Source organism: Mustelus asterias, chromosome 3, assembly GCF_964213995.1.
Source record: "Mustelus asterias chromosome 3, sMusAst1.hap1.1, whole genome shotgun sequence".
Taxonomy (NCBI): Eukaryota; Metazoa; Chordata; class Chondrichthyes; order Carcharhiniformes; family Triakidae; genus Mustelus; species Mustelus asterias.
In genome coordinates this window covers 127,954,123-127,980,593 of record NC_135803.1, presented here as the reverse complement: position 1 = coordinate 127,980,593, position 26,471 = coordinate 127,954,123, and the positions used below count along the sequence as shown (strand labels likewise).

The following is a 26,471-nucleotide window of genomic DNA, read 5'->3' as shown; positions in this document are numbered from 1 at the left end:
TTGCTTTGTGGCTCTAAGGAGCAGCATAGCTCACTTCAATCCTGTACTTTCCCTGTGTCCATACAACCACACTCTGGAAGAATCTTTTGTTAGAGAGCGGTAATAAAAGCTTTAGCAGTTGTTGTGTTTGCTAATTAGAGGCAAATTATAATATTCGGCTGCTATTCCAGATGATGCCAGCTAAATTAGTGCAGACCAGGATATTGAACAAATCTGTATGCCTCAGCTAGTATTTGAATAAAGTCAGTGAACCATTGAGAGTGGTCCAGGATTTAACAGTTAAGGTGACTTCAGGTGCTGAATCTTTTTTTTTCTATGATCTCTGAATTATTTGAAAGGTCTGCCGATACAGAATTTTATACCGTAACTTAAATTTAAAAGACTTCAGATTGTTGTACTTTTCTAGAGAATGAAATGTACTGTTGTCTTCCAGCTCAGTTCCTGCCATGCTGTACTTTCAACACAATTAGCTGATGCTATGATGTTCTCCATTACACAGTTTAAGGAAAAGGATTTAAAAGGTATGAAAGTTGCATATCCTGTCCTTGTGCAGTTGTGTTTAAAAACGAATACCAACTTGCAAATGTTTAAAAATAGCATATATTTCTGTACACTGGATGTATGTATTGTTAGATTATCAAGTGTGCGCTCAGATGAAAGAGTAAAGTGGAGAAAAATAAGGACAAAGACAGAACAAATGCATTTATATAAAGGACAACATTTTCCTTAAAAATGGCAGTGTAATTTCTGCCGTTGAAACCAGTGTGAATTCCACCGCTGGCATGATCCAGAACACGATTTTTAGGCACTTTGGAAATTTTTTTTGCCACTTTGCCTGAGGCGCCAAGCATCTGATTCGCCTGCTGTGGAGGTCATCTGAGCACTTCAATCAAGGTGGCACTGCATACAAGTGTTTTTAAAAAGACGCAGTAATTCATACCTGTATGACATCATGCTAATGGACGGGAAGATGAAATGAGGTCTGAGCATCTAACTGTGAACCGGATTGTGTCAGTGGGGAGGGCCCGGGAACATCGCCATCGGAATTCTTGCTGGTGCAAATCCCGTTTTGTGCCCTCTTGTGAGAGTTTGCAGCCATAATGGGATTTGCGCATGCGGTGAACGGCCTGAGAATCGTATTCAAAGTTTTTTCATATCTTTTAGAGCAGCCCAAAAAAGTCAGTTGTTTTCATGTGTACTCACTATTAAGTGAGAAAACATGCAGGGCAATTTTCACACAATGTCCAGTAAACAGCAGTTGGACAAATAACCTTGTTAATCTTGTATACTAATATTCATTTGAGGCATAAATTTTGACAAGACTGAGAGAAACCCAGCAGGAAGTTGAGGCCTAGTTTAACATCACATCCAAACAATGATACCTTCAATAATACTGCAGTCTCTCATTGCTGCAATGAACACGTTCATATTATAGAATGGGGTTTAAATATACTACCTTCCGACTGAAAGATGAGAGTGCTACCATAAAACTGCTACGGACTATTATTAAATGTGAATAGCATAAACTCCCATCAAATCATGACCAGTTTCTTCTTACCAGTAACATTTTCATTTATTTTCAGAAATGCTAACCCTAAGTGAAGTCTTTGCTTTAGCAAGTAATGGTGAGTGTCATTTCATTTATCATATGTCAGTAAAATATTATAGTGAATAATGTCCTTTTTATTATTTTGTATGCGGCTTCAACATTACAGACTTCAGTGGCATGTAGGATAAAGTCCTTCTAATTTTTGTCTGACCAAATCTCAGAATGCCCATTAATATGACTTTAATTTCCTGCAGTTGCCTTTTTATCATGTGTAAGGCCAACTTTTATGTCAATTTGAGCCAAATATACAAGTGGTCTTGCACTGTATCGAGTGTCACCATTTGACTACTCAACCTCAATTCAATGATAGTTACTCCAAACTGTTCTTGATTCGAGAACTTCGCAGAATTTCAGTATTATTTTCATCACACAATGATGGGAATTTTGATAATTATTGAGACTTGCTACAGAATCATTTTAATTGAGAATAATAATGCAACTGAGGGTCTTGAGCATCTCGTAGAATCTCTATAGTGCAGAAGGAGGCCATTCAGCCCGTCGAGTCTGTACCGACCACAATCCCACCCAGGCCCTATTCCCGTAACCCCACACATTTACCCTGTTGATCCCCCTGACACTAGGGTCAATTTAGCATGGCCAATCAACCTAACCCGCGCAACTTTGGACTGTGGGAGGAAACGGGAGCACCCGGAGGAAACCCACACAGACAGAAATTGAACTGGCGCTCTGAGACAGCAGTGCTAGGCGCTGTGAAACAGCAGTGCTAGGCGCTGTGCCAACATTCTGCCTCTGTATTGAGTTTCCTGGGGTTTGAGAGACAATGGCTCCTGAAACATAAGCTAATGAAATCTCTCAAGTAAGCTGTCTGGGGTTGCTAAAGCAGTAACTGGGAAGATTCAGCACAAACAGTCTTTTAGACCCCGAGTCTTAGAGAACCTATTTACGTTTACTTTGCAGTTGAAACAGGCTGTACTAGAACTAAAATAGAAAATGCTGGAAAATCTCAGCAGGCCTGGCGGCATCTGAGGGGAGAAAAGAGCTGACATTTCGAGTCCAGATGACCCTTTGTCAAAGCTAAAAGGGGAATGGGCAGCATTTCCCTTGTTTCTGTGCCTATGACATCTTTCATTCCCTCACTCTACAGTATAAATATCTCCCACTTTTTATGCCTTTTAGCTTTGACAAAGTGTCATCTGGACTCAACGTGGGTCTTTTCTCTCCTCACAGATGCTGCCAGACCTGCTGAGATTTTCCAGCATTTTCTCTTTTGGTTTCAGATGCCAGCATCCTCAGTAATTTGCTTTTATCCAGGCTATACTAGATCTATATATTTGGAGGAGATGGCACTAGTTCTGTACTGAATGCAATATAAAAGTTATTGTTTCTGCCTTCCATTGGTCAACAAGCGTGGCCACCCAGGAAACGAACAATGAAAACTGACTTTTTGCCATTGTGTAGATTTTACAATGTGATAGAGGACAGGAAATTATGTGTTTTATATAGAGTAAATTTGGTACAGAATTAATATAATGCTAATATTGTTGTTGTGGACACCATTATAGTTCTTTAAAAAACTTTTGGTGTCATTCTTGATTGAAATACGATGATGAAATAGAATGAGACTTTATAGCTTTTATTTCTTTGTTTACATCCTTCTATGTTTACATATATCTGTATACATATGTAACCAAAATGTCTTGATCTATTTGTCTATCCCACAGATCATGACATGGCTATTAACAAATACAGCAGACTGTCCAAGCGGAAAGAAAATGAAAAGGTTTGAACACGATCTTGGTTTTGCCATTTCATTACAAAAGTATATTTTTCCTTGTTCAGCTACATAATTCATGGCAGCTGTTTTTATATATTAAGATAACTAATTATGACATCTGATGATACCAACAGTATTGTAATGTACCAGTAAGATTTTTCAAAAACTTTACTCGGTTAATGCAATCCAGTCTGTCCTGTCAATGTATTAAAATTTTAAAAGAATAGTTCAGATGTTTTAAAAATATATATATTTTTTCCAAACAGATAAAACTAGAGGCAACTGAAGATCTGTACACCTCTAGAAAGAAGCAGCACCAGACCATGATGCACTACTTTTGTGCACTGAACACATTACAGTACAAGAAAAAGATTGCGCTGTTAGAACCTCTCCTAGGCTACATGCAAGCACAGGTCTGTTGGTATAGCATACATTGAGAATATCATGAAATTAAAACAATTATTTTCATTCTTATTATTAAAGTTGCTAACTTTCCAAACAAGTCCCTGATACCATGGTTTCACTTAAAACTGAAATTAAAGAGAGTCAGCACAGGTGATTGTGGGAATCAAGATCCTGGAATTCCTTTCCCAGCAGCACTGTAGGTCTACCTGTTTCAGATGGATTACAACGGCTCAAAATGGTGGCTCACCACCACCTTTTGATGCCCTAAGTGCTTTTGAGCACTTGGGGCATCAAATGCTGGCCCTGATAGTGATACCAATATCCGTTTGATGGACAAAACAGTCATGGTTTTGGAATCTAGTGTCACAATTCTGTTCAGGTATTGCATTAGATGGAAGTTTAAGCTCCTCTACAATGTGCTAACAGCATTCCTTAGTTCCTGACTCATGAACACTCATCACTGCACCTTGTTAATTGACCCAAATTGCTAATTTTACTGCAACAATCATGGCTAGGTTTAAGCCTTTGGATTGTATGCAACAGGGATGCTTGATTTTTATGTACAACCCAACACTAGCAATTAAAGGAAACATTCCTCCATTACTCCAGAATAGATTTGAACCAGGATGAAGTTTTTGTTTCAAAATGCTAACACTGCAATAAGACAAGATCATACAAATCTGTGACTGGATGGATTTTCTTAGATGTACTAATAATAATTGGTTTATTTTAGATAAACTTCTTTAAGATGGGCTCTGAACACATGACTCAACAGTTGGAAGAATTTTTGACAAATATTGGTGCCAGTGTTCAGGGGTAAGTAATAATTGGCCTTTGCAACGGATCTGGTTACAAATTACATGCCTTCTCTAACTTAATCTTAATTTTTTTAAAAGTCCCTTCCATCTGTTCTATTTGAGTTACTAAAACGGGGGATTATAATAGTTCAGCTCTGTATTTGCAGTTTAAAAATAAGATTTGCAAAACTCCCTGCTGGTTAATACACAGAGTAGCTGAGCAGTATAGAAAGCTCTTCTTTGCATTGAGATTGTGAACGGAGTATAGGACCAGATTCGGCTTTCCTCCTTGATTATTCTCCACTGATCTTTTTGTGTGTTGGGGTTGACTATGATTATCTTGTCTGTCAAAAAACCCATCAAGGTTCATGCATGCATAGTCATTTGGTGCATTCCAAGGGGCAGTTGGTATCCTTGAAGCCGTATACTAAAAGCAGCAGTGAAAGAAGAAGAAATATTTTATTTTATTGTAAATAAAACAGAAAATGTTAAAAACCTCAGGCCTGACAGCATCTGTGGAGAGAGGAACAGACTTAACGTTTCAGATCCAATACGTCTCTTTGCAACTGATTTTTCCCTTTTCATGTGTCTGGAGGAAATAACTGCATCCACATCTTTCTGCTGATTACCTGAGTTAGATAATCCACACTTAAAACGTTATTGATCAGTTTATTTCTAGACAAGCTTTGTAACAACCACCTTAATATAGTAGAATGTATTAGTTATCGGTCCAAAACAAATTTTGATTTGCATAGTGACCCGGATTTTAATACAAATTAGAACTACTGTAAGCAGTGGCCTTGGTATGGATTATTGTACATAAGTTTAGTGAGTGATATTAGATACAGACCCACCATTTAAAATATTCATGGTTGAAATATTTGTAAAATGATAAAATTAGTCTGCTTATCTCTGTTCTAGTGTCCGTAGGGAAATGGAGACTGAACTGGAAACCATGCATCAGACCATTCAAGACCTGGAAGTAGCCAGTGATTCATTGTACCTCCCTGATCCAGACACCAAAATATTCAACATCAATAGAAATCTAACTAGAAAAACTGGATATATGAATACAAGACAGTAAGTGTCAAACGGTATCATGGGATTTTTCTCTTAGATTCTCACGAATGAACAGTTGTAATTTGTGAAGCTGTTATACATATATGTGTCCATTATGTGAAGTTACTGACAGAAATCATGTGCATTTCATGGGTAGGAAGTTGCTCAAAGCTGATTTCACTTCAAATAAACAGTAGATATTGACACATCCAGGGAGAGAGTCACTTGAAACCATAAAGCAACGTTAAAGCAGGTTATTTGCCCCATCAAGTCTGTGCCAATTTCTTTTTCTACATAAGCCAGCTAGTAATTTAACTTCCCGTGTTAAACCTGGTGCTTGAGTCAAGGATGTCTGAGTGGTTGCAAGACGTTCTGAAAGGGGAGCAGCCAGTTATCGTGGTACAAACAATATAGGTAATAACAGGGATGAAGTTCTAAAAGCAGAATATAGGGAGTTAAGAAGCAAGTTGAAAAGTAGGACCTCAAAAGTAATAATCTCAGGATTACTACCAGTGCCATGTGCTAGTCATAATAGAAACTGAGGATATATAGATGTTTTACTGCAATTGTATAGGACATTGGTGAGGCCACACCTGGAGGACTGTGTGCAGTTTTGATTTCCTTATCTGAGGAAAGATGTTCTTGCTACAGAGGGAGCGCAGCAAAGGTTTACCAGGCTGATTCCTGGGATGGCAGGACTAAATCGGTTAGGATTATATTCATTGGAGTTTAGAAGAGTGAAAGGGAATCTCATAGAAACTTAAAATTCTAACATGATTTGACCGGGTAGATTCAGAAAGAATGTTCCTGATGGGGGATTCCAGAATTATGGGTCATAGTTTGAGGATAAGGGGTAAACCTTTTAGAACTGAGGTAAGGAGAAATTGCTTCACCCAGAGAATGGTGAATCTGTGGAATTCACAACCACAAAGTAGTTGAGACCAAAATATTGTGTGATTTCAAGAAGGAATTAGATATAGCTCTTGGGGCTAAAGGGATCAAGGGAAATTGGGGGGGGGGGGGGGGGGGGGGGCGGGGGGGGGGGGGGGGGGTGGGATCAGATTATTAAACTTGATGATCAGCCATGATAATGAATGGCAGAGCAGGCTCGAAGGACCGAATGGCCTACTCTTGCTTCTAGTTTCTATGTATGTTTCCATGTATGCTCATTTTCCATATATTTTTTCAAAAAACTACCTATATTTCCAAATAGTTTAGGTCTTTTTCTTGGCCAGATATTCCTACATGCTTTGTTTTCTTTTAGGCAAAGCAATTGTTGATTGCTTTCTTTATTAATTAGTATCTCTTGGGCCTAGCAGCCCTCTGGATCCAATAATTTGAATGCACTGGCTGGACACTAGTTAAGCAAAAAATCAGGTTTAGATGTGTTAACCCTCACTGCCAGTATAGTCCTCACCCTTGAGGACTGACAAATAGTCCTCGGGTGAGGACTATATTTGGCAATAAAATTGTGCTTTTATGTGCTTTTTACACCAATGATCTGCATCAAGCATTTCCAGGCCACTTGCAGCACAGCAAGATAGGTTTAAGCTTAATTTACTTTGCTTCAATAATCTGTCTTAACTCATGATTCAGTAGCATGCTTTTTACTGTTTGTGTGAGCTTAATTTAGTTTCACATAGACCTAGCCATTCTGTGTATTGGATCCAAACCCAGGTTCCACTGATACAAAGAAGGCAGTACATTAACACACACTGTATCTCTCAAGCTCAAATGGAAGACCTTCTCTTAATCTTCAAGCAAGACTGTTATTTACTTGATTGTTTGGCACATTGAGACTTCCATCCACTTTTCAAATCTCCCTTCTAAAAAGAATCCTTGCTTTTTCTAACTTCTCTTGTGGATGTGGTTTTATATCCTTTTACACACCCTGTTAGAGTTTCCTGCTTATATGTGATAAATGCACACTTATATCTAATGCATTAATGCATTAAAGTGTTTTAAGCAGCAAATTCTATTAGCATTAGTTGGGATAGTTTCTTCCAAAAATAACCATGCAAATAATTGAAGGTGAATCAACTGAATGTATTATCTCCAAATTTGCAGATGATGCAAAGTTGGGTGGAAGGGGGAGCTGTAAGGCGGATGCAGAGATGATTCAGCGTGATTTGGACAGGTTGAGTGTGTGGGCATATGCATGGCAGATGCAGTATAATGTGGATAAATGTGAGGTTATCCACTTTAGTAGCAATAATAGGAAGATACGTTATGACTTGAATGGGTGTAAATTGAGAAAGGTGGATACTCAGTGAGACTTCGGTGTCCTTGTGCATCAGTCGCTGAAAGTAAGCGCACAGGTACTGCACGCAGGCAGTAAAGAAGGCAAATGGTATGTTGGCCTTCATAGCGAGAGGGTTTGAGTATAGGGATAGGATGTTTTGCTGCAGTTGTATAGGGCATTGGTGAGAGCACACCTGGAGAATCGTGTGCAGTCTTGATGTCGTTATCTGAGGAAGGAAGTCCTTGCTATAAAGGGAGCACAGCAATTCCTGGGATGGCAGGCCTGACATATGAGGATGGACTAAGTTGGTTAGGATTATATTCACTGGAGTTTAGAAGAGAGAGGGGATCTCATAAAAACATATAAAATTCTAACAGGGTTAGTTAGACAGGGTAGATTCAGAATGTTCCCAATGGTGGGGAGTCCAAAACTAGTTTGAAGATAAGGGGTAAACCTTTTAGAACTGAGGTGAAGAGAAATTTCTTCACCCAGAGGGTGGTGAATGTGTGGCACTCACTACCACTGAATGTAGTTGAGGCCAAAACGTTGTCTGATTTCAAGAAGAAATTAAATATAGTTCTTGGGACTAATGGGATCAAGGGATTTTGGGGTGGCGAGGGGGAATCAGGATATTGAATTCAATGATCTGCCTTGATCAAGATGAATGGCGGAGCAGGCTCAAAGGGCCAAATGGCCTACCTCATGCTTCTAGTTTCTATGTTTAACTGTGATCCACTGAAGCTTTTGTAGCTCGAGAAAAGACCATCATGAGGTTGGTTGCAAACTCACCTGTGGTAGTGCTAATAACTTAGAAAAATACAAGACAGTAGACAGTTCTGCTTTTAATAATGTCTTAATTGGGTTCCAGTAAAACCAGATTAGTATCATCTACCTGGGAAAGACATTACTACTTTACCCAGGGTGGGAACCTGATGCGGCAAGCTCGAGGGGATGTTGCGGGAGGTCTTGTCATGGACTTGGACAACTGTACTGTTATGGCTGTGGATTGTGAGGACCGAAGATACTGCTTTCAAATCACTGCCTTTGATGGGAAGAAGTAAGTATTGTCCAAATCTGTTACCAGCTTAATTTATTGCTCAACTCTTCAAGCATGTCTTACAATGCTGTTTTGAAAACTGGTAAATACATTAGTTAAGCTAAAGGAGCAGAAAGCCTTGGGGACTGACAAGTTACATAAGAGGATCCTGAGGGAGGCAAAAGAAGAAATTGCAGAGACTCTAGCAATTACAATTAAGGTGTGGATGTGTTCTGGTGAGTGGCCATTTTTCAAAAAGGGAAACAATAATTCCAGTTAATTACAGATTGGTTAGCTTAACAGCTATGATTAGGAATTTTTACAGAGATTTTATTAAGTAAGCTATTGTCTTTGGCCTCAGTAGGAAATGGTTTTTAAAGAAGCCATCATGGGGACATTTGTGCTTGACAAACTGCAAAGAATTCTTTGAGGAGATATCAGATGTGTTGGATAAGGAGAATGCAGTGGATACAGTACGTGGACTTTAGGAAAGCAGAGGGGTAAATAATCAGGGGCACAGGTTTAAAGTAATTATTAGAAGGGTTAGAGGGAAATGGAGTAGTTATTTCATTCACAGGATAGTCGGGCCTGGAGCATGCAGCCTAAAAGGATGGTAAAGGCAGAACATTTCTTTAGGCTTCAAAAATACTTAGAAATGTGCTTGAGGTGCCATAATCTACAAAGCTATATATCAAGATATGAAAGATATATTAGACTGGAAAGCTCTTTTTCAGCTAGTGCCAAATGGTGCAAGGACAATAATCTCTCCTTCAATATCAGTAAAATGAAGGAGATAGTCATTGACTTCAGGAAGCGTAGTGGAGGACATGCCCCTGTCTACATCAACAGTGATGAAGTGGAAATAGTCAAGAACTACAAGTTTTGAGGTGTCCAGATCACCAACAACCTTCTCCCTCCACACTGACGCTACAGTTAAGAAAGTCCACCAACGCCTCTACTTTCTCAGGAGGCTGAGGAAATTCAGCATGTCCGTTATGACTCACTCCAATTTTTACAGATGCACCACAGAAAGCATCCTTTCCAGATGTTCCTGCTTGGTATGGCTCCTGCTCTGACCAAGTCTGCAAGAAACTACAAAGGGTTGAAAACGCAGCCCAATCCATCATGCAAACCAGCCTCTCATCCATTGACTTCGTCTACACTTCCCGCTACCTCAAAAGCAACCAGCATAATCAAGGACCGTAGGCACCCCCGACATACTCTCTTCCATCATCTTCCATTGGGAAAAAGGTACAAAAGTCTGAGATCATGTACCAACTGACCCAACAGCTGCTTCCCTGCTGCCATCATATTTTTGAATGGACCTACCATATATTAAGCTATTCTTTCTTTGCACCCGAGCTATGACTGTAACACTACATTCTGCACCCTCCTTTCCTTCTCCCTTATTTACTCGATGAACAGTGTGTTTTTGTCTGTATAGTGTGTAAGAAGCAATACTTGTCATTGTATCCCAATGCATGTGACAGTAAATCAAATCAAATAGCCCGCATGTCTTTACTTCAAAGGGAATAGTGTATAAAAATAAGGAAGTCTTGCTAAAGCTACAAAAGGCACTAGTTAGACCACCCCTAGAATACTGTGAACAGTTTTGGTCCCCTTATCTAAGGAAATGTAGACTGGCATTGGAGGCAGTCCTGAGTTCACTAGGTTGATTCTGGTTGTGGAGGCATTTTCTTATGAAGAGAGGTGGAGTAGATTGGGCCTGTACTCATTGGAGTTTGGAAGATTGAGGTGACCTTATTGAGACATAGGATTCTTACGGAGCTTCACGGGTAGATGCTGAGAGGATTTTTCCTCTTTTGGGAGAGTCTAGGACCAGGGGGCATAATCTCAGAAGAAGGGGGTCACCCATTTAAAACCGAGATGAGGAGGAATTTCTTTACTCAGAGGATATCTGTGGCATTCTTTACCGTAGAGGCTGGGTTGTTAAGTATGTTCAAGGCTAAGATTGACAGATTTTTAATCAGTAAGGGTTATTGGGATAAGGTGGGAAAGCGATGATCTCATTTAATGGCGGAGTAGACTCGATGGGCCAAATGGCTTGCTTCTGCTTCTGTCACAAAGAAAATAAAACCAACCTGTCCAGTATTTCCAAGTTGCTAAAATTCTCCATTCCTAGCAATATCCTCATAAATCTTCTCTTGCACTTCTAGAATGATCATATATTTCCTGTTAAGCAGTGCCCCAGTATTGTTTGCTGTACTCTAGCTGCAGTCTGACTGGGGTTTATACAGTTCTAGCATAACCTCCCTATTCTCTGCCTTGGCCAGTAAAGGAAGTCCTGTGTGCCTCCTTGACCACCTCATCTACTTGGCCTGCTACTTTCACATCTGTGAACATATGAAGTAGGAGCAGAAGTGGGCCATTTGGCCTTTGAGCCTGCTCTGCCAATCAGTCAGATCATGGCTGATCTGTTTGTGTTTCAAGTTCCACAATAACCTTTGATTCCCTTGTCTAACAAAAATCTTATCTACCTCTGTCTTGAAAATAAATCCAGGACGGGGGTGCAGTATCGGTGGGACCGTAAGATCTCACTGGCATGAACAGTAGCAAGATTTTGGTGCTTGTCTCTATGAAATACCACATCTTTCCACATTTGATCCCATGTCCACACAATTTAGTTTAGAGCCCTCGTTATGTGATTCACAAGAACACTGGTCCCAGTACGGTTCAGGTGTCAGATCATCCCAGTGGTAATAATTACGAGATTGTAACTTTTGAAGTTCTGCTTTTCAATTTAGGGCCTCGCTCCTCATAATCTCTCTGCATAATTCCTTTCCTAGTTCTATCCATGCCATTGTTACCTACTGGGCCACAACAACTGGATTCCCCCCCTCTCACTAAGTTCCTCACCAGCCCTGAACAGATGTCCTGAACACTGCCATCTGGGCTCTCATTCTTTGCTGCAGAAAACAGTGTCAATCCCCCTCCCCCTCACTATACTGTCCCCAATACTCCCAAGGTCCCTCTGTTCACTTGCCCTTTTCAAAATCCTACCATTTACCATGTATTCCCTAGCCTTGCTTGTCATTCCCAAATACATTACCTCACACTTCGATGGATTTAATCCCATTTTCCATTTTTCTGCCCACCTGACCAGTCCATTGATACCTTGTTGCAGTCTGTAGCTTTCTTCCTCATGATCAACCACACGGCCAAATTTTGGGTTGTCTGCGGACTTCTTAATCAGATTAAGTTTAATTAATTGATACCATGGGGCCCAGTACTGAACCCTACAGAATCCCACTGCAAACATCCATTGTCCATAACCCTTTGCCCACTGAAACTGAACCAATTTTCTGTTTTCTCTTAGATGCCATGAATTTTAATTTACTGATCAGTATGCCATCTGGGAATTCATCAGAAGCTTCATTAAAATCCATGAAGACATTAAATCAACTCTCCTTGTAACTTCCTCTAAAACTGTTAGTCAGACATGACCTTCCTTAACAAATCCACATTGACTGTCCTTCGTTAATCCCTGTCTCCCTAAGTATTGATTTACATCCTTTCTCAATTTTTTCAAAAACATGCCCATCACCAAGGTTAGACTGATTGGCCTTCTTCCTGTTTTAAACAATGGTATAACATTACCAATCCTTTGGAAGGACTGGAAAATATTGCTCAGAACTTTCTTCCCTTAGTAATCTGCAGTATTTCGTCTGGATCTGGTGATTCACCACCTACTTTCAGCGATGCTACCCATCTGAGTATTTGGCCCTCATTAAAGTTATAAAGTCCAATATTTCACAGTCCTTCTTAACTGTACTTTGTACTTCTCTTTCGTGAAAACAATTTATTGATGTCCCTTTCCACCATTTTAGAGTATGGAGAAGGAAAGGTTAGGTTAGATTTAAAGTTAAAAAAGTTAGTTTGTTTATTAGTCACAAGTAGGCTTACATTAACACTGCAATGAAGTTACTGTGAAAATCCCTCAGTTGCCACACTGCAACGCATGTTCAGGTACACGGAGGGAGAATTTAGCATGGCCAATGCACCTGACCAGCATGTCTTTCAGACTGGGAGGAAACCGGAGCACCTGGAGGAAACCCACGCAGACACGGGGAGAACGTGCAGACCCAACACAGACAGTGACCTAAGCTGGGAATCGAACCCTGGTGCTGTAAGGCATTTGGAAATGACTAGGGTTGGGAAGCATTTTCCGATCGGGGCCATTGTGATCTCCTGGACTCGTTTCGATCGCCTCAGGGGGTCGGAGAGGAATTTCCCAGATTTTTTTTCCCCATATTGGCCCTGGGGTTTTTCACTCTGGGTTTTCGCCTCTCCCTGGAGATCACATGGTCTGGAATGGGGGGGTGGGGGTAAGTTAATAGGTTGTAATGAACAAAGCATCGTAGCTGTGAGGGACAGCTCGGTGGATAGGATATTGGTATGTAGATAGGCTGGAAAATTGGGCGGGGATCCTGGATTCAGGATTCAATCCTGGACCGGGGAGCGGCGCGGGCTTGGGGGGCCGAAGGGCCTGTTCCTGTGCTGTATTGTTCTTTGTTCAGTGCTAGCCACTGTGCCGCCCCATTGGTTTCTATCAGTCTTCTCGATTGGTTAAATATCAATATCGTATCTATACTATTAGATCTTGGCTAGGGGTTCAGCTCAGGAGCACAGGCCTTCAGCATTATATTTAGGAGATTGTCAAAGTCCATTGTTTTTACTGTGTCTGTGTTAGCTGCATTCTAATGTCATGTTTAGTGAACCAAATTGGCTGGATAATGATATCTGAGGCTCCGTTCTCTTGTTTATTCTTTTGCTCTTGGTGGTTCGCAGTTAGGAGTCCTGTGCAGTGGGGAGGTATCTCCATCTAAGTTGTACATAACATTGAATCCTGCACAACCTGGTTCTATAATCCAAATTGGTTACCTGGCTCAATGGTGGTCAGGAGTGAGAGATGTGCAGGGCCATAATTTTATAGGTTTGATTATGTACTTCTGCAGCTGTTGGTCCACAGAACTTCATGGGTGAGCAATTTGGGCAGCTAGATCTGTTCTTAGTCTGTCCCACTTAACACGGCAGTGGAAAATTTATTCACTATGAAGACAAGGCTTTGTTTTGAAAAGGGTTTACCCTGTTTACTACTATCCATGGATAGTCATGTCTGCAACAGGTAGATGAATGAGTACAAAAATCAAGTAGTTATTATTTGTCGTTTTCCTCATCAGCTGATGCAGGCTGCAGCTGCCAACTTTCTTTAGGATTTGGCCAGTTTGATCAGTGGTGATTGGCATTGTAATATCCCTATTCCACAGTATATCCTACGCCATAACTTCCTCAGAACTTCAGCAGAGAGATGTTTACTGTGAGGGTGGTACGCTGGTTAGCACTGCAATGATCCGGGTTTGATTCCCGCTTGGGTTTACTGTCTGTGCAGAGTCTGCACGTTCTCCCTGTGTCTGCGTGGGTTTCCTCTGGGTGCTCCGGTTTCCTCCCACAGTCCAAAAGATGTGCTGGTTAGGTGCATTGGTCATGCTAAATTCTCCCTCCATGTACGTGAACAGGCGCTAGAGTGTGGCGATTAGGGGATTTTCATAGTAACTTCATTGCAATGTTAACGTAAGCATACTTGTGACACTAGTAAATAAGCTTAAACTTAAGATGCTGATTATTGATTCAGAGGGGCAAGTATAGGTTGATGAAGAGTTTCCTTGATCTTATTTGACCGCAAGCCGAGATTCCATCAGGTCTCAAGTCAATGTTGAGTCTTGTCCATTTCTTACCCCTCTGCCCTCATCTATTAGTGTTTGTTCTGCTGATGCCCAGGGATCGTAATGGAAAAACCTGGGATGTTGATTGAAAGGTATGATCCTGTGAATACAACTATTCAGACTGTTACTTATTTAGTCTGTAGGACAGTTCCACAAATTTAAACATCAGTCCAATGTTTAGTGAGGAATACTTTGTAGGGTTGATTTGAATACGATACAATGCCTGAATGAGTATGATATGCCTCACAGCAACTTGGATAGCATCTGTTTAAAGATTATTTATTGCTTTTTTTGTAGTTGCAGTGCGGCCCCATTATAACGCGATGGTTGGGGTCCATAAAAGCGGGGTTGTGAAAGAAGCGGGGTTGTGCTAAATTTGCCAATTATTAGCAGGGGGGGGGGAAAGGGTCCAATGACACCATTGCGTTATATCCGAATTAGTGTTAAATCGGGGTTCCACTGTTCTTGTTTTGCTGTTGACAACTACTTTAACATTTGCTGTTTTCCCATTTTCTGTAGCCCCCTTTCTCTGCGCCCACACCATTTCACATATGGAATAGGTTTCCAACTGGGTCTCCCCTGCCCCTCAAAATAGTGCCATAGAATCTTTATATTCACTTCAGCAGGCATACAGGGCTTTGATTGAATGCTTCATTCAAAAGAAGGCACCTCCGACAGTGCAGTGCTGCCTCAGTGCTGTACTGGAGTGTCAGCCTTGATTTTTGTGCTTAAGCACAGTGGGAATTGAAATCAGAATCTTATGATTCAGCAAACAATTTTTATTACTTCCTAGATGGATATTTTTGAGTTGGTTGTCAACAGAGATTGAGCGATTGTGTGTGCTGTTAGGTGATAAATGCAATATGAACTGCAGTCTCTTCCTATAGCACCATTAGATTTTCTCAATGTCGACATGAGTATTTTCCAGTAGGAGTGACTGGAATCCCAATTTTAACCCAACTCGCCTGGATTGATAGGGCAAGTCTAGATTGGATGTTCATTTTGCACATTCAATTGAACAATCAACAATCACATTGAGTGATAAGTAAAATGAACTTCCAATCCAAAAGCATCCCATTCCCTCCAAATAGGTGAGATTAAAATCAGGCATGGATATTGATCACAATGAGAAATCCTGGGTTAATATTTTTCTCTTATCCCAAAACTGATAACAAAATGCTGACCTGGCATACGTCAGTTGTGTAGTACAGAGTGAGAATTGAACTTTGGATCCTGTGTTCTCTAACCATTCTCCAGAACCACTCATTTGCAACATGTAAGAAAGACAATTTTTGAAAAGTCAAGTTCTGCTGTTTCAAATGCATACGGTTATGATAATTCAGCTCTTTAGTAATGTCCGATCCCATGTTATGAAATGGTTTAACACATTCTCACACTTATTAAATGTTTAGACACTTGACAAAGAAAATAATTGATTTACTTTCTAATATTCCAGAGCTGCTGTTTTACAAGCAGAGAGTAAAAAAGAATGTGAAGAGGTAAGCTTTGAGGGTAGTTGTTCACAATATGAGCATTTATTTCATGCTATAACTATTTAACTATGATCTTGCATACATATATAGGGCCCGATTTTACCATTTTGATTCTAGGTGCTGAATCTGGGCGTGATTCAGATCCGACTTGTAAACCCTGTTCTCAGGTGCCTCCAAACGCACTCAGCCTGAACAAAAAGTTGTGAATCGAAATTGCGCTGTGGGCGGGGCTTATTGCGCCCAAAACCTGCTGCTCCGATCGAAGTCTTTAACTGCGCATGCGCAGTAAAAGAAAATTTGAAAAACGCTCCCCGGCATGGGAGCAATGGCCCCCACAGACATTGCTCCACCCCCACAACATAACTGTCCCCCTTATCCACTCACCCCCTCCCCCCACCAATTACCTGCAGAGTGGCAGTGGACTCCCCTCCTGCCAACTCCTCCCACGCCAGAGAACAATCTGGCTTCCCCCCTCCTCCCCCTCCCCCACCCAGAGAACGATGGGATCTCCCTCCTCTTCTCTCCCCGACACCCCATACATCTGACCCCCCACCACCACCGATCTGAGTTCAGAGCTTCCAGGCGCTCTAACTTATCTCTTCAGAAGCTAGAGCGCCAGAAACAGACTTTTGCCGAGCGTGTGTGTTTCGCGCCAAATCTGGACAGGGCGAACGCGATGGTAAAGGGGGAAATGCAGTTAAGTTCAGGCGTCCAGCCCATTAAGTCAATTTAAATGCATGCAACATGCATTTAAATTGATGTCGCGCCCGGAACGGGAGCGTTCCCGATCGCGTCCATTTTCGGGTCTTAGTAAAGGTAGAATTGGTGCAGCGTGGATCGCGCTATTTGCCTCACGCCCGACTTTACCAAATTTTCACGCCTGAAAACGGGTGCAACGCAATGGTAAAATCGGGCCCATAGTGTGCAGACCGTGATACTCATTTCTAAAATTATATTCAATTGTGGGTGCCGATAGCTCATTAGTAATCGTTATGTTGCCACTGATAAAATTAATGCTAAGAGATTGCATACATTATAAAGCAAAGCAGCCTTTACTATGACCCAAGGCAAAAAAAATGGATGGAGTAGCAGTGAAAATGGTGAACAAAAGGTTAGAAAATTGTCCTATTATGTTATCAGACACATTTATAATGCTTTGTGACGCACACTGCAGTATGTTAGTTATATACCAAATCTATAACATGGCGTTAGAAACAGTATTTCAGTGTGCACACAAGGTGCATTTTGTTAGAAATATGGGAAACACCAAAGTGCTTTGCACTTCCTCGTCAAAGGCTGAAATGGTCACTTTTGATGTTTGGAAAAGTTAATTTGGAAATTGTTGTTAAACTAAATAACCTGAGGTTTTGTGTACTCAATTTCTAGACTTGAATTGAAAAAGAGCTTTAGCTTGCCACCCAGGCAATATATTGTGCAGTACTTAGTATTGCATTGTCCTTAAAACATTCTAACCAGCATACAGTAAACATACAATAGGAGATCAGTTACTCATGTAAAAGCATCAGGGTGTTCTGTTGACAGCAAAGCCATGAATGAGAGCTCAATTGAATTTTTAACATCTAAAATTCTGAGCTTGTGTCATTGTCATTCACTCGATTATCTATGTCTAAGCAATTGATTATTAGTAAAAATGATGAGTTGTCGTGTCATCTCTTTCCTGGGCCATATGTTGATACCACAGTTATGTTAGTAGCCAGTACACACATTCTTATTTTTGTAGTAAATTCATAGTGTAAATATAATAGAAAATGTTTTTATTTGAAGCCTGGTCTTAATAATAAGAAAACAATCATGTTTTCTTATAGGAGAATATACTGTGCTTGTTATTTTCTAGATCATGCGTATTATAAAAGTTTTCTTTTTATTTTGCAGTGGATTGCAACAATCAATAACATTTCCAAACGTATCTATCTTAGCGAAAACCCAGAAGTAAGCCTGCATGTTACTATGATTTCCTAATTGCATTAATTAAAGAATCAGCACCAGGAGGACCATATTTGGAGTATCGTGTACAGTATTGGTCACATTATTTAAGGAAGGATATGAATGCATTGAAATAAGTTCAGAGAAGGTTTACCAGGCCTGGAAAGGGCAGATTCTCTTTTGAGGAAAGGTTGGACAGGCTAGGCTTGTTTCTGCTGGTGTTTAGAAGAGTAAGAAGCAACTTGCTTGAAAACACTTAAGATCCTGATGAGTCTTGACAGGGTGGAATTGGAGAAGATGTTTCCTCGTGTTGGAGAATCTCGAATTAGAGGGGTCACTGGTTTAAAAACAAGGGGTTGACTATTTGAAACTGAGATGAAGTGATTTTTTTTTCTCTCTGAGGGTTGAGAGTCTTTGGAACTCTCTTCCTGAAACTTTGTTGGAAGCAGAGGCTTTGAATATTTTTTAAGGCAGAGGTGGATAGATTCTTGGCAAGCAAAGGAGTGTTAGGTTATCAGGGGTAGGTGGGATGCAGATTTGAGGTTACTATAATGATCTTGTTAAATGGTGGAGCATGTTCGAGGGGCTGAATGGCTTACTGCTGCATGTTCATCTAAAACCATATGATGGGAAACCCTCGCATAGTGACAGAAACAAATCCTGTTTTATATCCAAACCTGACCGGATTACACCGTGATGGTTAGTAACACATTGCAGCGAGGGAGAGCGTTATATCCAGCTTATGATGCAGCTGATTTTGGGAATGGTTACTAAACATGCAAGTATTTCACTTTTGTGCACTAATATATCTTCAGTATAAAAATAATTATAAAATCAAACAATTGTTAAAATAATCTGTATTAATTGTTTGAGGGATCTTTTGCCAGTGCAAATACCATATCAATCTTTACATGCCTGTCCAAGCAGGGACAATAATATTGCAGGTTGACGATAGAGAATTCGGAAAGCCGAGTTTTGCTGAATGCAAGGCATCAAAAATATTAGGAAACTGAACCTGTTGACCTGGATGTTGTGCAGTATTATATATTTGATTGAGTTGCCTCAATCATTTTGAAGTATAAAGGATATATCACCATTCCACAAAAATGCTATATCTTTAGTCCTTTTGGGACAAATAACCTTTGGCTGAAAAATGCAAATTAAGAGTTCACTTGTTCAGTGAGCTACGAAGTAACCCTAGAGGCTCACTATGTAACAAACTGTTTCAGTGGAATAATTAATGATCAAGTTGCACAGTTATAGCCCTGTAGATTGGATAATTTGCTATGTGCATGGAAACAAATTGCATCAAGCCAAAGCCACAGCAACCATTTGTTGATCTAGTGAGCACAAATGGCTGAAAGCAAATTCTGAAGTATTCTCCTTCAAGCATTGTTTTAAACGTGATCATTTCTGTAACCTGAGGTTTATAGTTGATTGTATTATGTGAAATTTATCTTTGTCACTGAAAACGTTAAAGCTTTTTTCTTTGTTGTGACTTATTGGCAGGCAGCAGTTATTTTGTGGCCTACTGGTGAGTTTGCAGTTATGCAGCATTCAAGGAAAAAACAATAAGCTATTCTTCGTTCTTATTACAGGAATTGGCTGCTCGCGTAAACCAGTCTGCTCTGGAGGCAGTTACACCCTCCCCTTCATTTCAACAAAGGCATGAAATCGCAAGGCCTACAGTGTAAGCAGAAATTAAGCCTCTTCAGAATCCAATTCCAGAATGAAAACATTGTTATATACAATACAAAATAAAAACAGAAAATGCTGGAAATACTCAACAGGTCAGGCAGGGTCTGTGGAGAAAAACAGAGTTGACATTTCAGGCCGATAGCCCTTCATTGGGATTCGAGAACTATATAGCTGTATTCTATTCACAGAATCCCTACAGCGCAGAAAGAGGCCATTTTGCCCATTGAGTCTGCACCGACTGTTGGGGGAATGAATCACACACCTAACTTCCTTATTCTGAAACTTCTGGGTATTGCTTTCATTGATATAAATAAACATGCTGTTCTGTATTTAGTGTAATAACGGCAGTGAAACTGTCAGCTCTCTCCATCATTACTCAAAACTGACTTGAATCTGCACTGAACTATGTTATCTCTAAATTTCACCTACTATCTAGTGTCTTGGGTACCTTTTCAAAAAAAAAGTAACAAATGTATATTAATTTCAAGCGACCTGAGGAAAAAATTCAATATTGTTGTTCTGGTTTCATCAAGCAGCCACAGCAGACCTCACCCCTCTCGGACAAGCAGTTCCAACTCCCTTGGATCAGAATCTCCTGCCCTCTCTGCAGTATCACTGGATTCAATAGTTGCGCCAGACACACCCATTCAGTTTGATATAATTTCTTCAGTCAGTGAGGACTTGTCTAACCAAGCAAAAACTTCAGGACAAGGTACCAGGTAAGTGAAACATATGCAAGGCTTTCTGAGTGTGAGTGAACCTGGGCAGATGAATAGAGTTTAAATCTGCTGATTAGGCTGAAGGCTTTGTAATTCAATTGAAAGTTTTTCTTACAATAATATGATTAGTTTAGGCTGTTTCAAGTACATAATTGGATTAAGAACATAGTACTGACACATGGCACAAGAGAAGCTTTTCACAGTGGATTCTTCATACTTTTATATTGAGAAATTCCATTCTATTGTTAGGTTTCTCTTACAGTTCAGCTCCTTCATGCAGTGAATAGCTCAATCAAACAGATAACAAGAATCCTGAGATTTGATCCTCAATCTGGGCAGAATTAGGTCACCTTAAGGCAGTGATTGGAGCACTACAATTTACCAGAGCACCCCTGGGTTAGAGAAAAAGGGGAAATCGAAGAGCTTCTGCCTCGATTGCTATCGAGCAAACTCAACTCAGAACAAGAACAAGGAAAATTACAGCACAGGAACAGGCCCTTCGGCCCTCCAAGCCTGCACTGATCATGCTGCCCAACTGAACAAAAAACTCCTACCCTTCCAGGGACCGTATCCCTCCATTCCCATCCTAGTCATGTATTTGTCAAGATGCCTCTTAAAAGTCACTATCGTATCTGCTTCCACTACCTCCCCCAGCAGAGAGTTCCAAGCACCCATCACCCTCTGTGTAAAAAAAAACTTGCTCGTACATCTCCTTTAAACTTTGCCTCTCGCACCTTAAACCTATGCCCCCAAGTAATTGACTCTTCCACCCTGCGAAAAACCAGTCTGCCATGAGTGACCTTGTCAAAGGCCTTACTGAAGTCCATGTAGACAACATCCACTGCCCTACCCTCATTAATCATCTTCACTTCCTCGAAAAACTCAATCAAGTTGGTGAGACATGACCTCCCCTTCACAAAACCATGTTGCCTCTCACTAATACGTCCACTTATTTCCAAGCGGGAGTAAATACTGTCTCAAAGAACCCTCTCCCATAATTTCCCTACCACTGACGTAAGGCTCACCGGCCTGTAATTACCTGGATTATTCTTGCTACCCTTCTTAAACAAAGGAACAACATTGACTATTCTCCAATCTTCTGGGATCTCCCCTATAACCAGTGAGGATACAAAGATTTCTCAAGGCCCCAGCAATTTCCTCCCTTGCCCCTCTCAGTATTCTGGGGTATATCTCATCAGGTCCTGGGGACTTGTCGACCTTAATGTTTCTCAAGAACCTCAATACCACCACTTTTTTGATCTCAACATGACTCAAACTATCTACACACCCTTTCCCAGACTCATCATCCACCAAGTCCTCTTTGGTGAATACTGACGCAAAGTACTCATTTAATACCTCGCCTATTTCCTCTGGCTCCACGCATAGATTCTCTCCCCTGTCCTTGAGTGGACCAACCCTCTTCCTGGCTACCCTCGTGCTCTTTATATATGTATAAAAAGTCTTGGAATTTTTCTTAATTCTGCAGGCCAATGACTTTTCGTGACCCCTCTTAGCCCTCCTTACTCCTTGCTTAAATTTCTTTCTACTTTCCTTGTATTCCACACTTGCTTCGTGTGTACCCAACCTCCTTGCCTTGACAAATGTTTTCTTTTTCTCTTTGACTAGGCTCACAATATCTCTTGTTATCCAAGGTTCCCAAAACTTGCCATACTTATCCTTCATCCTTACAGGAATGTGCCGGTCCTGAATCCCTATCAATTTACACTTGAAAGCCTCCCACGTGCCAGATGTTGATTTGCCCTCAAACATCTACCCCCAATCTACATTCTTCAGTTCCTGCTGAATATTGTTGTAATTAGCCTTCCCTCAATTTAGCACCTTAACTTGAGGACTACACTTATCTTTATCCATCAGCACTTTAAAGCTTACTGAATTGTGGTCACTATTCCTGAACTGCTCCCCTAAAGAAACCCCTGGCCGGGCTCATTTCCCCAATACCAGGTCCAGTACGGCCCCTTCCCTAGTTGGACTATCTACATAGTGTTTCAAGAAGCCCTCCTGGATGCTCCTTACAAACACTGCCCCATCCACGCCCCTAGCACTAAGTGAGTCCCAATCAATATTGGGGAAGTTAAAATCTCCCACCACAACAACCCTGTTACTTTTACACCTTGCCAAAATCTGCCTACATATCTGTTCCTTTATCTCCTGCTGGGTGTTGGGCAGCCTGTAATAAACCCCCAACACTGTGATTACACCCTTCCCATTCCTGAGCTCTACCCATACTGCCTCATTGTATGAGCCCTCCGAGGTATCCTCCCATAGTACAGCTGCGATATTCTCCTCAACCAGTAGTGCAACTCCCCCACCCCTTTTACATCCCCCTCTATCCCGCCTGAAACATCTGTATCCTGAAATGTTAAGCTGTCAATTCTGTCCTTCCCTTAACCAAGTCTCTGTAATAGCAACAACATCATTGTTCTAAGCTCTAAGTTCATCTGCCTTACCTGTTACACTTCTTGCATTGAAACAAATGCGCTTCAGTCCACTCGACCCTCTTTGATTAGAAACCACATCCTGCCTGCTCTTTCTGAGTCTTACTGTCCTACTCACTTGTTCTGCTTCAGTTAATTCACCTTTACTTTGGTTCCCACCCCCCTGCCAAACTAGTTTAAATCCTTCCGTGTGACACTAGAATCATAGAAACCCTACAGTGCAGAAGGAGGCCATTCGGCCCATCGAGTCTGCACCGACCACAATCCCACCCAGGCCCTACCCCCACATATTTTTACCCGCTAATCCCTCTAACCTACGCATCCCAGGACTCTAAGGGGCAATTTTTAACCTGGCCAATCAACCTAACCCGCACATCTTTGGACTGTGGGAGGAAACCGGAGCACCCGGAGTAAACCCACGCAGACACGAGGAGAATGTGCAAACTCCACACAGACAGTGACCCGAGCCGGGAATCGAACCCGGGACCCTGGAGCTGTGAAGCAGCAGTGCTAACCACTGTGCTACCGTGCCGCCCCTAGCAAACCTCCCGGCCAGAATATTTATGTCTTTCCAGTTTAGATGCAACCCGTCCTTGTACAGGTCGCACCTGCCCCGGAAGAGATCCCAATGGTCCAGATATCTGAAAGCCTCCCTCCTACACCAGCCATTTAGCCACATGTTGAGCTGTACTATCTTCCTATTTCTAGCCTCACTGGTATGTGGCACAGGGAGTAATCCTGAGATTACAACCCTAGAGATCCTGCTTTTTAACTTTTTCCTAACTCCCGAAAATGCTGCTGCAGGACCGTATCACTCTTCTTACCTATGTCGTTAGTACCAATATGTACCATAACGACTGGCCCTTCCCCATTGACTCCCTTTCCCTTCAGAATGTTTTCTGCCCATTCAGAGACATTCTGGACCCTGGCATCAGGGAGGCGACATACCATCCTGGAATCTTCCATATTCACAGAAGCACCTCTCTTCACCCCTAACTATAAAGTCCCCTTTAACTATTGCCCTAGTGCTCTTTGTCCCTCCCTGCTTAACAACAGAGCCAACCATGGTGCTACTGGTCTGGCTGCTGCTGCTGTTGTTATCCCCTGATAGGCCATCTCTTCTCTCCCCCACCCCCCCCAACCCCCACAATTGTATCCAAAACAGTATTCTTGCTAGAGAGGGGGACAACCTCGGGATTCCTGCACTGACTACTTGCCCCTTCTAGTGGTCACCCATCTATCTTCCTGCACCTTGGGTGTAACCACGACTCTAAAGCTCCTATCTATGACGCTTTTTGCCACCTTCATGCTCCTAAGTGCATCCAACTGGTCTGTCAGGAGCTGCAATTGTTTGCGCTTCCTGCTGATGTAGTCGTCCAAGACTTTGGAAGCGTCACGGATCTCCCACATCTCACAAATGCAGCACTTAACCCCACCGACATTTCTAGCACCAATTAAATTATTTAAGAAAATTTATAAAACTCTTACCCTCACTTTAACTTCTCACAGTGGCCTTTTTTTTTGTTTATATCCAATTCACTCCTAAGTCCAATTCAAAGTCTCAGCAAGTGAGACATTCCAGATCCAAGCTGACAAGATAGGCTCACCACTTCCTGTCTTGGGCTTGATCTACACGATCCAAGCTGATTGGAGCAGGCATTGCACCTTCTCCAAGGCTTGATCTCATTTGCATCTTAGCCAAAAGGCCGAGATGCTGCTTTTAAAAAATTGCTTCAAATGAAGCCTCAGTGTAACCTCATGACTCTCTCAGTGGCCTTTTTTTTGGTTAGAGGAGGGAGGGAAACACTCATTGTGTTTTGGGCTTACCGCTCCTTGACACCAGATCTTCCGCTTCCCACTTCTTAGTAGATGTTGCTGGGCCAACTTCTCCCAGAATGCACCAGTGAAGTCCCTGAGCTGCCTTTGTTGGATTCAATTCAACTGGACATTTAATTTTTGGATAAATGATAGGTCAGAATTGATACCCTTTGCAGTGAAAAAACCCACAGCCACTTACTGTTTAGGTTCACCATTTAGGCTCACAAATGAAGTTGGGGACATTACCTGGAGTGATGCCCATAGAAATGTACATTCAGGGAGTAAAGGAAAGCAAACTTGACAGAAAAAGAAGAAGAAAAACAGTTCCTTTAAAAGTAATTGAACATTTTGCCATTTGTAATTCTTCCATTAGACGGACAAATCCGTTTGGAGAATCTGGTGAGCCAAAAACAGAGGAATCTGAAGGTAAGGTGCAGTGTTTCTGGAAAAGAAAGAAAAAATCAAGTGAATGGACAGCATTACGTATTAGATAAATTTCACCATATTCTTGACGGTTGTCTCCCATTGCCTAGGTCTTTCCACTGATCATAAGCATGGCCATGATTTTCTGTGTAAAGGTTATTTAATTACTAAACCTAAGAAGTCTAATTTTCTTTGATCTGTAATATTTTCAAAATCTTAACATATTAACGTATTAATCATGTTACCGATTACACTTCGTTTAAGCATCTCTAAGGTTTGCTATTGTCAGTTTCTCAATTCATATTTGGAATATATTTAACATATGCCCCCATTTTCAGCAGCCAGGAATGGCGGTGGGGGATGATGGGAATCAAGCCACAGTCCTAAAATGGCAGGATTTCCCTGTTCAATTGTCCATGCCCCCTACCAATGACATAATTACCAATGCAAATGGTTCCCCCACTTTGAGCTGTCCATTCACAACGGCATGCCTTCATGTCAATGTGAATCACAAAAGGTCCCACTTGTACCTGGTGAACAGAACCTGCTGTTCTGGTGAGTACAGCCCCACGGGGGAAAGGGTTAGTTGACTGGGCAGTGCCAGAGGGTTATGCAGGGCGGGGGGATTTACAAAGGGAAAATCATGCTTGACGAATCCACTGGAATTCTTTGAGGGTGTAACTAGTAGAGTTGACTGAGGAGAACCAGTGGATGTGGTTTATTTAGACTTTCCGAAGGCTTTCGACAAGGTGTTACATAACAGACTACAATGTAAAGTTAAAGCACATGGGATTGCAGGTAAATGTCTTGAGATGGATAGAAAGTTGGTTGGCAGATAGGAAGCAAAGAATTGATATAAATGGGTCTTTTTCTGATTGGCAGTCAGTGACTCGTGGGATTCCGCAGGGATCTGTGCTGGGACCCTAACTGTTTACATTATATATTAATGATTTGGAAGAGGGAACTAAATGTATTGTCTCCAAATTTGCAGATGATACAAAGTTGGGTGGGAGGGTGAGTGAGGAAGATGCAGAGATGCTTCAGTATGATTTGGACAGGCTGTGTGTGTAGGCAGCTGCATGGCAGATGCAGTATAATGTGGATAAATGTGAGATTATCCACTTTGGTAGCAATAATAGGAAGACAGATTATTACTTGAATGGGTGTAAATTGAGAGAGGTGGATACTCGGTGAGACCTTGGTACCCTTGTGCATCGGTCGCTGAAAGTAAGTGTGCAGGTACAGCAGGCAGTAAAGAAGGCAAATGGTATGTTGGTCTTCATAATGAGAGGA

General features: G+C 41.4%; 1 protein-coding gene across 2 annotated transcripts in view; it reads left to right on the top strand.

The window, feature by feature from the left end:
* The window catches only part of appl1 (adaptor protein, phosphotyrosine interaction, PH domain and leucine zipper containing 1), a 66,674-nt gene that overhangs the window by 23,576 nt on the left and 16,627 nt on the right, over positions 1-26,471 (top strand). Inside the window, exons 5-16 of one of the 2 annotated variants that reach the window (XM_078209594.1) lie at positions 434-521; positions 1,584-1,625; positions 3,292-3,350; positions 3,611-3,757; positions 4,483-4,565; positions 5,468-5,626; positions 8,716-8,904; positions 16,084-16,126; positions 18,014-18,070; positions 19,663-19,754; positions 20,296-20,481; positions 25,129-25,181. In XM_078209594.1, the coding sequence (XP_078065720.1) occupies positions 434-521; positions 1,584-1,625; positions 3,292-3,350; positions 3,611-3,757; positions 4,483-4,565; positions 5,468-5,626; positions 8,716-8,904; positions 16,084-16,126; positions 18,014-18,070; positions 19,663-19,754; positions 20,296-20,481; positions 25,129-25,181 (1,198 nt within the window). The remainder of the gene's footprint in view (positions 1-433; positions 522-1,583; positions 1,626-3,291; positions 3,351-3,610; positions 3,758-4,482; positions 4,566-5,467; positions 5,627-8,715; positions 8,905-16,083; positions 16,127-18,013; positions 18,071-19,662; positions 19,755-20,295; positions 20,482-25,128; positions 25,182-26,471) is intronic. The other variant, XM_078209595.1, reaches the window with a different exon arrangement.